The sequence below is a fragment of the Tupaia chinensis genome, unplaced genomic scaffold (genome assembly GCF_000334495.1).
Source record: "Tupaia chinensis unplaced genomic scaffold, TupChi_1.0 Scaffold000078_1, whole genome shotgun sequence".
Lineage (NCBI taxonomy): Eukaryota > Metazoa > Chordata > Mammalia > Scandentia > Tupaiidae > Tupaia > Tupaia belangeri.
In genome coordinates this window covers 871,460-886,496 of record NW_006159539.1, presented here as the reverse complement: position 1 = coordinate 886,496, position 15,037 = coordinate 871,460, and the positions used below count along the sequence as shown (strand labels likewise).

Genomic DNA, 15,037 nt, shown 5'->3' with positions numbered 1-15,037 from the left:
TGCCTCCCTGCTGAGGCTCACTGAGACCCACAGACCCAACAATCACCCCGACACACAACAGAAACCGCTACCGCTCGGGGGGCCTACCAGTTTCTGAAGTCCGGCTGGCTCTGCCGCCTACTTGCAGAGTGGCTCTGGGAAGGTCGACCATTCCCTGTGCCTCTCAATTTACTAGGAAACCATTGGCTGAGATAACGGGAGTGCAAGTGTGGTGAGAATCACCACACAAATACCGGGAGCTACCTTCAGACTCAGATCTCACTCACAAAACTGACTCAAGTGCGGGTCAGTTTGATTCTTCACGTTGGGACACATGCAAGCAAGTCAGTTCACTTCTCTGCTGTTACATCACCTCGCAAAGGAAGACAGAGACAAGGCTTTCTGAGGCTCTCCCCCGTCATGATGCCTGGAAACATAACCTTTTCCACATCACTCTGTGATTAGAATGAAGTAAGATATTTATCGGTTTTGCCTAAAACAGATTTATTTAAACACTCAACAGTAAGGACTTCATGAGCTTATCTAAACTTTAGGAACAGCAAATGTAGATGTGATCTTCTAAATGCTGGTAGTCCAGAAGTTTCTTCGGAGCAAAAGAACATGTGATCAGGAGAACAGGCAGCTACGTTTAGCTTCTGTTTCCAATGTTTTTTTTTCTTTATGAAAAGCAGAAATTTAATGTTTGGGGGCCAGTTTAGTCCTACGCATGAAAAGATGACTGTGGTAGGATTCTCTTAGTAAAAAGTAGAGATAATGAAAATTAAGATATAACTGGAACATCAGCATTAAAACAATTCAAATTTAAACTGAATTTTCCAGAGAGAAGGATCCATTTTATCATAGTCCAGGAAGCGCTTGGATTTTGTTTTCCATACTATATGCGAATATATCTATGTATATGAAGAGACTCTGATTCTGGTTACTTTAGCAAGTACGGAACTGTTCTAGTGTCTGGCTAGAAGGCTACAGGCCAATAGCATGCCTGATAGCTACGGACATATCCGATAATACCGCTTGGTCCAGCGGTCGGCAAACTATTTGTTTAAAGGACCAGATAGAGGGCCAGCAGGTGGTTAAGGCGCTGGACTCCCATGTGGCTGGCTACAGTTTGAGTCCAAACCTGGTGGCTTGAAAATCACGCTGGGCACATGTGCATGGGTCCCCACAATCCCAGGAGCAGAATGGAGAACAAGGGAATGTGGCATGGCCATACCCCCCGGGGTGGGAGGGTGATCACTCACTTTCCCTCTCACTGACCCCCTCCAGCGAATAAATGCACCCTATGACAAAAACCTTAAAGGAGGGGGAAAGATGGTAAATATTTGAGGCTCTGTGGGCCATGTGGTCTCTGTTGCGGCCACTTGACCTTGCTGTTGTAGCATGAAGGTAGCTGCAGATGACATGTAAAAAATGAGAATGGCTGTTTTCTGCTACAATGTTCTTTACACTAATGAGTCACAGGCTGGATTTGGCTTCTGAGACCCTAGTTTGCCAACTCACAGTCTATAGTTGAACCCTGGTATGGATTAGAGGGTTCCCAGAGGGACACCCAGATTACCGAGGAATAGAGTTTAGTTCTATGGTTCCTGAGATGACGAGGAAGGCCTTGCAAGGATAAAGGAAGGTTTCCCAGATGGACAGCATTTGAATAGCGTTCCTCAGGCAGCAGACAAGTGCCAGATCCATCTGCCTGTTACCATCAGGAGTTGGCTGGCTTTGGACGGAATCCCAGTTGTGCTAGACAGAGCTGAATCCCTGAGCTGTTCTGGGAGTCCTAAAGAAACCAGACTTGAATTGTATTCCAGAGTACATAAGGGGAAGTCTCTGCTAATTAGAAGCATGATGTGTTCATGGGTGGTACAGTTATAAAAAGAAAGGTTAAAGATCAGGAGGTCATTTCAGGTGGTTACATCAGAAATTTCATCTACTCGGTGGTAAAGCCAGAATTCAGATTTATCTGACTCCAGGGCTTGCATTTTTCCCATTATGGAATATTATCCCCCATGTTGGGATGCCAAAGAGGTACTGAGGCTGTAGGTGGGTAGATATTGCTTTAAAAATGACAGCTGAGAAATTCTCAACTGGCACCAACCAAACTAACCACCAAATTAATTTCTCTTGAGCCAAACTAGGCACAGGATTGCTGCCGATGGATAGATTCCCTCATCAAAGTTTGACGTACTGATTCCCTACCTTCCAGTCCATTTCCAGTCCTAGAGCCAGAAAAGATATTAGTTTCAGAAGTCATGCTACTTTGCTGTTTAAAAACTGTTGCCTCTACAGAATCTACAAGATAAGGCCAAATATTTCTATTGTACATATCATGCAAGGTTCTTCAAAGACTGTCTCGCCAGGGATCGGAGCTTTTGGTCTCAGGACTGCTTTATATTTTTAAAAAACTGAAAACCACAAAGGTGCTTGTTTGTGTGGGTTGTATCTGGCATTACTTCTACTAAAAATTAAAAATAGAATATTTAAAATGTTATTAAATCTTTAAAAAATTTTAAATTATTTTATTTATGATTATTTTTCAATTTGACCACAGAGAGAGAGCGAGAGAGAGAGGAACTGAGAAACCAAGCTGCCTGGTGTTCATCCATGTGGGAGTTTGGCGCCTTAACCACCACGCCACCTGCCAGCCCCTATTAAATCATTTCATTTTTTTTTTAAAAGAATTACTTAATTTTATGCATGTATGTATGTATGTATTTTTTACCAGAGAGGGACATAGTGAGAAAGAGGGAAAGTGAGAAAGCAGACCACCAAGTCCAGGACTTGAACCACAATTTCATCTACTGGCCATGTGAGAGTCTAGCACCCTTAACCACCATGCCATCTGCCAACCCCCCTGTTAAATCATTTCTTTAAAAAAACTTTTTTCTTTTTTTAAGTTTGCTATAGTGCACATGTGATTGCAATGAGGGAAAAAAGTGGGAAACCACCCCTCAGGGGGATGGCCAACCATAATCTCTTGTCTTGGATTTTAGGGGTGCACACACATGTGCCTGTTGTTTTCAGGCTGTGGGGCCAGAACTTGACTGTGCAGCCAGCCATATGAATCCAACGCCTTAACCATCATGCTACCTGCTACCTCCAAACCCCTGCCCCAAAATTCAAACATTCACATAAATTAAATTTTTTTCATATGTCTTCAATATTTGCATTAATCTAAGAAGCTGAATTCTTGAAGATTTGCTTCTGCATTCAATCTGCTGTGATAAGTTTCTTTGAGGAGAGGAACAAAATCTGGTCTTTTTCATATTTATAAGTAGGAAACTGGAGCCTTTTCGTTTTCTGTTTTTTTTTTTTTTTTTTTAAGTTGCCAGAAGGCCTATGAGCTGGCCACAGAGAGACAGAGAGACAGAGAGGGAGAAAGCACCCCTGCTAGGGTGTGGTCACACTGCAATACTCCTCCATCCACTTGGGATTTTGGGCACACATGCACATGCACATGCACCCACCATGCTTTTCAAGACTCTAGGCTGGGATTCCAATCGTGTGGTCAGCCATGTGACAGCCAGCTCCCTTCACCAGTAGGCCACAGAGCTGGCCCGATTAGTAGTTTCTCAAAGGTTAGCTGCAATGTACTGGGTCGCAGTAAAAATCATGACATGTTTTTCTATGCAAAAACGAGCAGGACTTTTCTGACGACCTAACAGAATCTTAAACCGTATCTTTTTGTACTCAGTTACATTAAATTCATTGGTCTATCTTGTGGTTTGAATGTATCTTTTACTTTTTGCATAGTTTTGTAATACAATGCATCAGGTCATTTGGAAATTACTGGTTTACTGAGTTATGCAGATCCTCCAAATGTTGACAAGTTTCATTATATGATATTAAAAAACTCTTGCTAATCTCATCACCTATCTCATCAGAAAACTGTTTAACTCCTAGAAAGCTGTCAAGGCCATCACAGCATATACAAGTTCTATTTTTTTTTTCATTTAGAGGTTTTTGCTATAGGGCATGAGTGCTCACCAGGAAGACAGAGAAAGACAGAGAGACAGAAAGCAAGAAATCACCCCTCAGGTAGGATGGCCACGCTGTGATGCCCTCTCCTCCATTCTCCTCTCGGGATCTTGGTGCATGCACACACATGTGCCCGGCGTGAGTTTAAGCTACTGGGTCCAGGACACAAACCGCGGTTGACTACATTGGAGTCCAGCGACATAGCCATTACACGATCTGCTGGTTCCCAAGTTCTATTTTTTTAAAAGAATTATTTAACTTTATTTATTTATTTATGTATTTTACTTTGACCAAAGAAAGAGAGAGAGTAAGAAAGGAAGCTGCCAGGTTCAGGACTTGAACTGTGGTTGGCCATGTGGGAGTCCAGTGCCTCCAACAACCATGTGACCTACCAGTCTCAACATATGCAAGTTTTTAAAAAATTCTTATATTTTTGCTAGAGAACTTAAAAAAAATTTTTTTAAGAGAGATTTCTGCTATAGGGCTCGTGCACTCGCGGGAGAGACAGAAAGTGAGAAATCAGCCCCCAGGGCAGCCACACAATCCCTTCTCCTTCATTTTCCTCTTGGGCAGGCACACATATGTGCTCGGTTGAATTGCAAGCCACTGGGTCTGAGTCTCGAACTACAGTCGGCCCTGTGGGAATCCAGTGACAAACTAATATGCCATCTGCTGGTCCTGAGAGCTTGGATTTTATCAATGACAATGAATACAGTTGTTTTCCTTGAAATAGTAGGCTTGTTATATATGTTCTGGAGAAAGCATTTGCCAAGCACTAGTGCTTGAGTAAGTACAGTTAGTCTGTAGACTGTTCTTTCAAGGCGGTCCATGAAAGAGGGGGCTAATTCAGCTTTGCAGCTCAAACTCTGCAACTGCAGCCTACACGGATGTTTTTCTCCAAGACAACCATCATATTCAGAATGTAGCCCAGGTGCTCTGTGCACCTCCCATCGCATCGTGCCAGATTTTAAAAAAAGGCATTCAAGGATTGAGATTTAACAAAATTTACTATTTTATCAAAAACATCATCACTATTAATATTTTTGTTGCCGGGGAGTACATGCACTTGCCACAGAGAGATATAGAGAAAGCGTGCATGACAGAGCGAGAGCAAGAGAGAGAAAGCGCACCAACCCCCATCCCACATAGGGCATGGTCACGCCATAATGCTTTCTTTTCTACTTCTCCATCCTATGAGGGTTTGGGGCACACACACACACACACACACACACACACAGGGTATATTTTTCAAGTTATTGAGGCCACAATTCGAACCACAGTTAGCCATGTGGAATCCCTTAACAACTAGACTACTGAGCCAGTACCAGCAAAGACATTTTTAAAGTGAAGTTGGCTTTTAAAAAAGAATCCTAGGGCTAGCTAGTCTATGGAATGGCCAGCCCATGACTTGGTGATTAAGGGAGCTGGATTCCATACGGCCCACTGCATGGTTCAATCCTGAACCCAGAAGCACGAAAAATATGGCAGGTTTCCCCAGTTTCCCCAAAGAAGGGTGAAATGGAAGAAAAGAGATTGTGGCACGACCATGCCCGATGAGGGGCGCTGTCTCCCTGTCTCTCTCTGTTTCTGGCAATCACTCTGGCAAAATGTAAAACAAAAGTTTGTGGGAAAATATTAAATACAAGTTTATTTTAGTGCAAAAAATTTTGAGATGCATGCATGGCTTTTTTTTCATTTTTTCTTTTTTTGGAGAGATTTTTGCTATACGGCGTGTGCACTCACCAGAAAGAGAGAGACAGAAAGACAGAAAGTGAGAAATCACTCCCCAGGAGGGATGGCCATGCCACAATCCCTTCTCCATTCTCTTCTCGGGATCTTGGGCATGCACGCACATGTGTCTGGTGTGAGTTTAAGCTGACAGGTCCGGGACTTGAACCGTGGCCGACTACATGAGAGTCCAGTGACATAGCCATTATGCTCTTTGCTGGTCCCGCATAGATGGATTTTTTTTGTTGTTGAATAATATGGATTTTCCATGAACTTTCTGACACTAAGAAAATAGTGACTTCTGCCTGGTCACTATTTGACCTTATATAGACTATACTTTACAAACCACTAGACTATTTTTTTTCATTAAAATCAATTTTAGAGTTAGCAGGTAGCTGAGGTTAAGGTGGTTAGATCCCATAAGGTTGACTTTGTGGTTTGAGTCCTGAACGCGGTGGCTTAAAAGACACTCCAGGCACGTGTGTATGTGTGTCCCAAATCCTGACATGAGGAAGAAATGGAGAAGGGATCGTGGCGTGGCCATTCCCCACTGAGAGTGCTTCCTCACTTTCTCTCTCTCTCCTCTGTCTGGTAAGTGCATGTGCCCTCTAGAAAATTATAATTTTTTAAAATTTAAAATTAACTAATAATAATATATATTTATGGGTATAATGTGATATATACACACATACACACGCATATTGTAGAAAGATTAAAATTAATGAATATATCTACCACCTTACCTACTTACCTTTTGTGTGTGTGTGTGTGTGTGTGTGTGTGTGGTGAGAATGTTAAAAATGTACCATTTCAGCAATTTTGAAATATATAATACACTGTTATTCCCAGGGGTCACCACCCTACGTGGTAGCTCACAAAGGCTATTCCTTGACCAACACCTTCCCTTCCTCCATTTCCTCCCCTCGCCCAGCCTCTGGGAACCACCAGTCCACTCTCTCCTTCTGCGAATTCCGTTTCTTTTCGATCTCCTGGACTATCATCCCCTTCCAGCCATATGTCCTGCTTCATTTGCTGCCCCCTCCCCGACTCTGCACCTACAGGGGTGGGACACGTACCACATCGAGGGCAGAGGGGTTCTAACATTTAAAGCACTCAACCTGTGCCAGCCCCTGTGCTAAGTCCTTCACATGTCTTCTCATGAAAGCCTCAACGAATGCTATGTGGGAAGACCATCATAGCCCTGTGCACTGCAGGCCAGACAGACAACTGAGAACCCAGGCCCACTACTTCAGTGTGGCCATGATCCTTTCCTCTATTTGCTCCAGGGCCCAGTGGCACATACATGGTTCAATTTATGTCTCCTGAATAGTCAAGTAAATGAGTTTGGCAACGACTTAGTCTAATCCTATAATTAAAGGCTCCATAAAGTCCCTCATCTTTCAGAGCGTGGGGTCTAGCCTTGAGTACAGTGTTTTTTTATTCTTCATTCCCTACATACAGTCTGGGTTTAAAATTGTCATTGACTTATAGAAATATTGCATTTTCATTTCTTTCAGCAGTGTGTTCCCAGCCGTGGGATGGCAATTTAATGATCACACTGCCGCCAAGCCGGAAACACAAATGTTGACATTTGATAGTAATGTTTTTCCTCTCAAAGTTGCTTCAAGTAAATACCAATGGTGTATCCAAGTAAATGAGGTAATTACCGAAAAAGCAAATGGTGTCTATTTTTCAATATGCTTTTTTTTTTTTTTTGGCAGAGGATGCATGTACTCTCTAGGGAGAGAAAGACAGAGGAGAGAAGGTGAGAAATCATCTCCACAGGGATCATAGGGATCAGTCATGCCGCAATCACTTTTCTGTTTCTCCTTCCTGTTGGGATCTTGGGCATGCATGCATGCACATGTACCCGGTGCAATTTTTAGGACATTAGCTCTGGGACTCAAATCATGCAATTGGCCATGTGGGATCCAATGCCTCAACCACCAATTCACGCACTGGCCCACCTACTAGTGTTTAAAAGTTTTCTAAAGTTTCCTTTTTTTACAAACAAACAAACTATTGAGGCCAGTGGGGGGCCTGCTGGTTGAGGCAGTCAGACTGCATGTGACCGACTATGCAATTTGAGTCCTGGACCAGGTGGCTTGAGAAGCACACTGGGTACATGTGGGTGCCCATGATCCCAGGGGAGGGAGAGATGGAGGAAAAGGGACTGCAGCAGACCATGCCCCATGGGGGTTCTTGCTTCTCTCTCTCTCTCTCTCTTTCTCTTTCTTCCCCAGCCAGTGCATCTGTCCTCTGGCAAACTTAAAAACACAACTACTGAATAGTTTTTTTCTTTCTACTTATTCTCCAACATTATGTGAAAATTTCAGTGCCTCTCTAACAAGAGTTTAATCGCTGCTTTATCTAGTATGCATCTTCAGAAGGGTGGTGAGAACAAGGTTCTAGATTGTGGCCCAAGGACCGGCAGCAGCAGCATCATCTGGGGACCTGTTAGAAGGACGGATTATCAGGACTCGCCCCAGACTTACTGAGGCAGAAACTCTGGGGTTGGAGACCAACATTCTGTTTTAACAGCCTTCCAGATGACTATGAATCCTGGTCAAAGGTGAGAGCCAAAAAGGCAAAGTAAATGTGCGATTTGAACTCAGACTGTTACCTCTAAAATACTAATAAAATGGGAAAGATAGGCCTGGCCTACGTACAGCCAAATCTGTGAAAGTGTAAGCTGTGCAGTGAGAGGCCTGTCAGGCCCAGGCCCTGGGCGGCCCTCAGGCCCACAGGTGTGCAGCTAGAGGCGTGAGTCCAGGTGCACAGAAGAGCGGCCGTGCCACTCAGCTCTGCCTCCCAGACTGTGGATAAGTGCAGCACAGCCACTCTGCATTACGAAGAAAGCCATTCACTGATCTGCAAGAACTACCTGCCATTCCCTCCTAGGTAGCTCCAACCGTGTGCAGTTTAAATCGCCTCTTTTCTAAATAAAACAGTAACCTGCCCTACATGAGCTTGATTACTGCCAGAGTACAACATTTCATCATTGAGTACATTACCGTGGAATACTTCAACTACCAACGAAAGACTGTTCTTCCCAGCAATATACTACCACTATTCGAGCTGCTTTGTTATTACATGGCCTTAACAAAAACAAGGACTTGCTGGCATTTTGATGACTATTCGGAGGTATGTAAAGAGCTCATTTTAGTACAGAATACATATAAAATGTCCTACCATTTTGCTAGGAAAGTGAAAGGCCTTAAGTGTTCATCTAAAAAAAAAAAAAGAATTACCTATTTAATTTTATTTATTACTACAGAGAGAGAGAGAAAGCAAGCTGCCAGGTCCAGGACTCAATCTGTGGTCAGCCATGTGGGGGTCCAGTGCTTTAACCATCACGCCAACTGCTGGTCCCCAAAGTGTTCATTATTATTCATACTTTTATAATGAAAAACTGGTGAGAGAAATATGCCCCATGAATCCATTTGCAGTCTGCTGGAAAGAAGGCCAGGCCAGAGAAGGTTTAGAGTAAGTCAGGAGGCAGAAGGATTCAGAATCAGATAAACAAAGTACTCAGAGCTTATCTATGTTTAAAATAACAACACAAAGGTACTTGAAAAAACTCAAGAAAAAAATGGAATTAACATGAGTTTATTTTAGTGAAAAAACTCTTGAAATCGCTGCCTAATTTTTTCATAATACACATCTTCTGTGAACTTTTTGAAAACCCATATAAGGAAATTATCCTATTTGTCATAAACATGAGATAAAATTTCCTTGTTTCTATTAGCAGTTCATTAATTCTGTTTTAAAATACAAGTGAGAAAGAAAAGTTTAGGCTTCCTAAACATAACTTTTTTTTAAGAGAGATTTTTGTCATAGGGTACATATACTCATGGAGAGACAGAGAGAGACGGAGAGACAGAAAGCAAGAAATCAACCACAGGAGATTTCCATGTCACAATCCCTTTTCCTTCCTTCTCTTCTCAGGATTTTGGGCACACACACATATGTGCCCAGTGTGAGTTAAAGCCTCCAGATCTGGGACTCACACTGCATTTGACTACATGGGAGTCCAGAGCTGTAACCATTACACCATCTGCTGGTCTCCGTAAACATAACTTTATATAAATGATTACAAGTGAAAAATAGAACAATTTTGGGACCAGCAGCTGGCATAATGGCTATGTCGCTGGACTCCCATGTAATTGACTGCGGTTCGAGTCCTGGACCCGGAAGATCATGCTGGGCGCGTGTACATGTGTGCCCCAAAATCCTGAGAGGAGAATGGAGAAGGGACTGTGGCGTGGCCATCACCCCTGGAGGAGGGTGATTTTTCACTTTTCCTCTCTCTGTCTCTCTCTGGGGAGCTCATGTGCCCTATGGCACAAACCTAAAAAAGAAAAAAAAGAAGGAACCAGGCCCATCTTTAACTTTTTTGATTCTCAGTTTCCTCATCTGAAGAATATGGCTAACTTATAAGGCGTTGTAAGAATCTGAGACAAATCTGTGAGTGTGCCTTGTGCAAAGTAGGTGATCCATAAAGAGTTCTTAAGGTACTAAGAACTGTCACCTACAGCACTGAAGTGGGTACCCTAGCTGAACTGAGGGTCACACCAACAGGTCGCAATCTCATGACCATTCCTCCTATTTCCCTACGTGCTAAATCACTATAAATAACTTGTTTTCTCCCCACTCACTTCTCCAACATCACTTGGGAAGAGGACAGAAAGAGAAAGCAATAAAAAAAAAACCAAAAAAACAAAAAAAACAAAACAAATATGCCCTTAAAGTAAAGCAATGCATTTGAAGTATCACCTTGGTAAAGCCAAAAAGAATTGCTTGAGGAGTTTTATTTCATTTATAGCAAGGGAGAGAACATACCACCATTTATTCATTTGCTCCTGTTTCTTCCTCACACTATCGTAGCATTTCAAAACAACATATTATTTATTGTTATTAAGGTGTTTTGGATTTGCTTTTCTATGTTAAAGCCCCTTTGCATTCACCAGAATGCAGCAGGCTACTTTAGCTAAAGATCCAGGGCCATAAACCTCGTTCAGTGCAATAAGATCACTTTAATAATACTCTCATTTTGGAATGTAGTTATAAAGATGGATGATGGCCACACAGTGCTACTTACAGACAGAAATGGCTCGTAGGCAATCTTAGAAGATATAAAAAACTCCACACCCGAGAATGTGTTTTTAAAAATCCCCGTATTCTGCCCGTCTACTTAACATACCTGAGAAGTGTTTTAGGAACCTGTGATGGGGAGGAATGGCTCCTTTTTTTCTTCTCCGGGCCCTGGGACAACGCGTCCTCTGCCCTGCCCTTCTCTGGGGCTGGTGCCTGGTCCGCCGCAGCCTTGCTCTGGTCCACGCTCAGCTGGCCCTGGGCAGGGTCGCACCTGTACATGAAGACAATGGCTGGCTTCTCGCTGGCCTCTCCTTTGGCTTCTGTGAACCAGTGATGGCGCTGGACTGGAGGTGGGGGGAGCATGTGGATGACCGTGCCGTCCAAGCCCACCAGTTTCCCCTTCTCTCGCTCCTTCTCCTTGTCATCCTCCTCATCTGTTTTCCGGCGGCGGAAGAAGCTTTTGAACGATATCCAGCGTTTGGGCTTCGCATCAGCTGCACGCCTGCTGCCTTCAGAGTGCAAAACGGACTCCGCTTCTGTTGATCTGGTAGGGCTGGTGGGCTTGGTCCAGTTGGTGAAATGTCTCTGCAAAAGGTTACTTGCATGGTAAGGGGAGGAGGTCGAGCGTGGCGGGGGAAAGGGAGGTGGTGGCTCACTTTGGGGACTGGTCACTAATTTGGGGGTCGGGGAGGTGACTGGCTTTGCCAGGGGATCTTTCTGCACTTTGGTGGTAGGGTTTTCGGTGGCCTGAGGTGTTTCCGCCTCACCACCCGGCTGGGCGGTAAAGAGCGATTTGGGCCTGACAGGTGTACCCTTAGGTGTGCTCTTCACAGCATCGGCATCGGGGGGGACGGCATAAAGTTCCTCCACACTGCAAGCTTTAGGGCCAGACTGAGGTGTTTCTGGAGGAGACTGTGGGGGCTGGATGGAAGCCACGATCTGAGAAAGCACCGTGCTTGCTTTCTCCCGGGAGCTGTTGCCGCCTGCCGCCTGCGAGTCCGGGGAGCCGTCTGCCTTGGCCGTGGGCTCCTGAGTGGTTCTCTGGATCTTGGCTGGCGAGCTGTGGCTGGAACTGTAGCTCCTCTGTGGTGAAGACTGACCTCTGTTGAGGCAGCTGTTGAACTCCTGAACCTTCTGAGCCACCGAGCCCCTTTTCCGCTCTGTGCTGTTTGAAAAGCCTTTGGCTTGGGGACCCTCGGGGGCTTTGGCAGTGGTGGCGTCGGACACTTGGCTTTCAGTTTCTATTTCTTCATAAGTATGGCTTATTATGCTCGTGGTTTTTTCCTTCACTGACAGTTCCCCACTTGTTCCCAGAAAACTTCTGTAGATGGCTAGATTGTCATACGCATTGGGATTGATGACGATGGGAACTTTGATGGCATTTTTGGAACTCCGAGCGTAGGTCGGCTCGTCATGAATGATGATCGGAAAAGGTGGCATGCCAGCATTGTTGTAACTATTAAATTTGATTTCAGACAAGTTGGGTGACTTCACAGGAATGGTTCTGGAGGAAATGTTTGTAGCTGTGGGTGAAGTAGGTGCTGATTTGTGGCAGGTTTTCCTCGGAGGGACATTTGGTCCAGTTCCACCAGTAATTAATTCCACTTTAGGGATCTTTTGTCGTGGGCTGGTGCTGGAAGTCCAGACCTCCTGGTACCGGATCGCACTGGACTTCTGGAAATGGGCACTCATCTGTCCTGGCGTCGATGCAGGTGACGTCACTGGGGAGCTGGGAGTAGAAGATGCGCCCTTCGTCTTGGGGCTGCTGACGGAGCCCTCGAGGTGCTCACTGGCCATGGCTGCCGACACATCCACCACGGTGTACGGCTTGCACAATGGCTGCTCCAGGTTGACAACTCGGTAGGGCCTCGCTTGCTCTTCCACGGGGACGAGGTTAATGGTTACTGCTTGCCCGCCGATATCTGCAGAGGCTTTACTTTCCTGCTTCTCGGTTTGCACAGCGATCTTGCCATCCTTCTCTTCTAACCGGAGGGCAAGGACTGCTTTGTGTGTCTCTGGAACTCTGATTGGACTTTTGGAAGCCTGTGATGAGTCTGTCTCCTGGTTATTACTAGAGAGACTTTCATAGTTGGGCTCAATTTCCTTCATGTCCTTAGCGTCTGCTGGCTTAGCAGGTGATACTCCTCCATTACAAACCTTCTGGGATAAACTACTGGCTGTCTCAGAACGAGACTCTTCCGTTAAGGAAGAATCTGGAGATGTGGAATCGGATGACACCATGCTCTGAACACTTCCTTGTCCATAGGAGGCCACAGAATTTTCCTCATACCCGTTTAGGATTTCATCATAGCTGTCGTCATAGTCTACAGCACAGATTCTCTGCAGAGACTTATTTCGCAGGGGGACGGTATTCCATTTTTTGGCCACAAAGAATCGAACAGGGGACAAAGTGTTTGCCCGGAAGTTAGCGAAGCGAGGTTGCCCTCTCATGCGGATCTCCATGGCCAGCAGCTCCTCATCACTCTCGTCCCAGCTCTCGTGCTCCTCGCCCACGTTACTGAAAAGCACGTCTTCCTCACTCTCCTCACCGCTGGAGAACTCTGGGTAACAGAACCGACCCCCTTCATTACTGATCACTTCTGTGCTCCCACTCAGAATGACACGCTTGCCCTGAGTAGCCTTCATCCCACCTGTCATGCAACTCGGAGGCAGCTTTCTTTCCAAGGACCGCTTATAGCAATCATTTATTCTTCCTAAGAACGTTTCTCTGGCGTCTGTCTCACTTCCTCGTATCTGAGGGGTGGTATCCAAGCCTGCGATCTCCTTCAACACTTCGGTGAGTCCGTTGTTGTTATTCGATATCTTCTTTGCACTCTCATTAGTGCCATAAGGCTTAGGCATGTGGCTAAATCCTTCAACATCGTCTTCATTATTATTGTTCAGTGGTTTCTGGCTCGAGGCAGTCCTGTTTCGGTTCCACCCCACGACGACAGGCTTATTCTCGCAGTGTTCATGGATGCTAAGCTCACCACTCACACTCTGCCCATCTGCCACCATCATAGTGGGCTTCACAGCTATAGTGGGTTTTTTAGCCACAGGAGGCCGGAAATTTCCGGTGTTCCTGACGCGGTGGTTGTTACTGTGATTGGCATTAGTTTTCACATTGCCATGGGTGACGGGTGCTTTCTCAGGGTCTGGGGGGAGCTGGTGTAAGCTTTTAGGTTTAAAGCAATTCTTGCATTCACCAGGTTTCCACACGTGTTCAGTGAAGGAGTTACAAGCAGACATTTTTAAAAATAGGAATTCACAGGCAATGCTCTTCCTTCAGTGCATGGCAAAACTTCCGTCCGTTGGTTTTCACCTCCCCTCTGTGCTACAGCAGCTCTTCTAAGGATTCTCAGTCTGCAGAGGAGAAAAAAAAGTGAATGGAAGAGACACTACGTGGCTCACCAATACGAGTAACTTAACAAAACTATCTCTATTCTTAAACTTTTTCTTAAATTAACACATTGAAAGATGAACTAATTTAGCTACTTTATAGTCTCCCTTTTGGCCAATCAGCACCTTGGAAAATTTGTCTTTTAACCATAATTTTATGCACTCTTTTCAAACCACATATAATCTTTGACTTGATGTCTCTGTGTCAATGATAGTCTGACCTTCCTCTCCTGGAAATGTGCTCGATAGCACTCTGTTATCTATCAATCTTTCTAACAACTCATCTTCTTTTTTTTTTAGAGAGAGAGAATTTTTTGCTATAGGGTACATGCACTTGCCAGAGAGACAGAAAGCAAGAAATCACCCCCTGTGGGGATGGCCATGAAGCAATCCCTTCTCCTCTCAGGATTTTGAGCATGCATGCACATATGCCTGGTGTGAGTTTTAAGCCAGGTCCAGGACTTGAACCACAGTCAACTACATGGGAGCCCAGAGATGTAACCATTACGCTATTTGCTGGTTCCATAGGTCTTCTTCTTTTCTTTCTATTAATATTTCTATCTATCTATCTATCTATCTATCTATCTATCTATCTATCTATCTATCTATCTATCTATCTATCTATCTATCTATCTATCTATCTATCTATCTATCTATCTATCTATCTATCTATCTATCTATCTATCTATCTATCTATCTATCTATCTATCTATCTATCTATCTATCTATCTATCTATCTATCTATCTATCTATCTATGTCATAGGGCACATGTGCTTGCCACAGAAAGAAGAGGCAGTGAGAAATCACCCCCCAGGGGGAGGGGACACGAAGGCAACCCCT

General features: G+C 44.5%; 1 protein-coding gene across 1 annotated transcript in view; it reads right to left on the bottom strand.

The window, feature by feature from the left end:
- The window catches only part of PEAK1 (pseudopodium enriched atypical kinase 1), a 248,378-nt gene that overhangs the window by 50,383 nt on the left and 182,958 nt on the right, over window positions 1-15,037 (bottom strand). Inside the window, exon 7 of the mRNA XM_027768913.1 lies at window positions 10,904-14,160. Within this exon, the coding sequence (XP_027624714.1) occupies window positions 10,904-14,046 (3,143 nt within the window). The 5' untranslated portion in view covers window positions 14,047-14,160. The remainder of the gene's footprint in view (window positions 1-10,903; window positions 14,161-15,037) is intronic.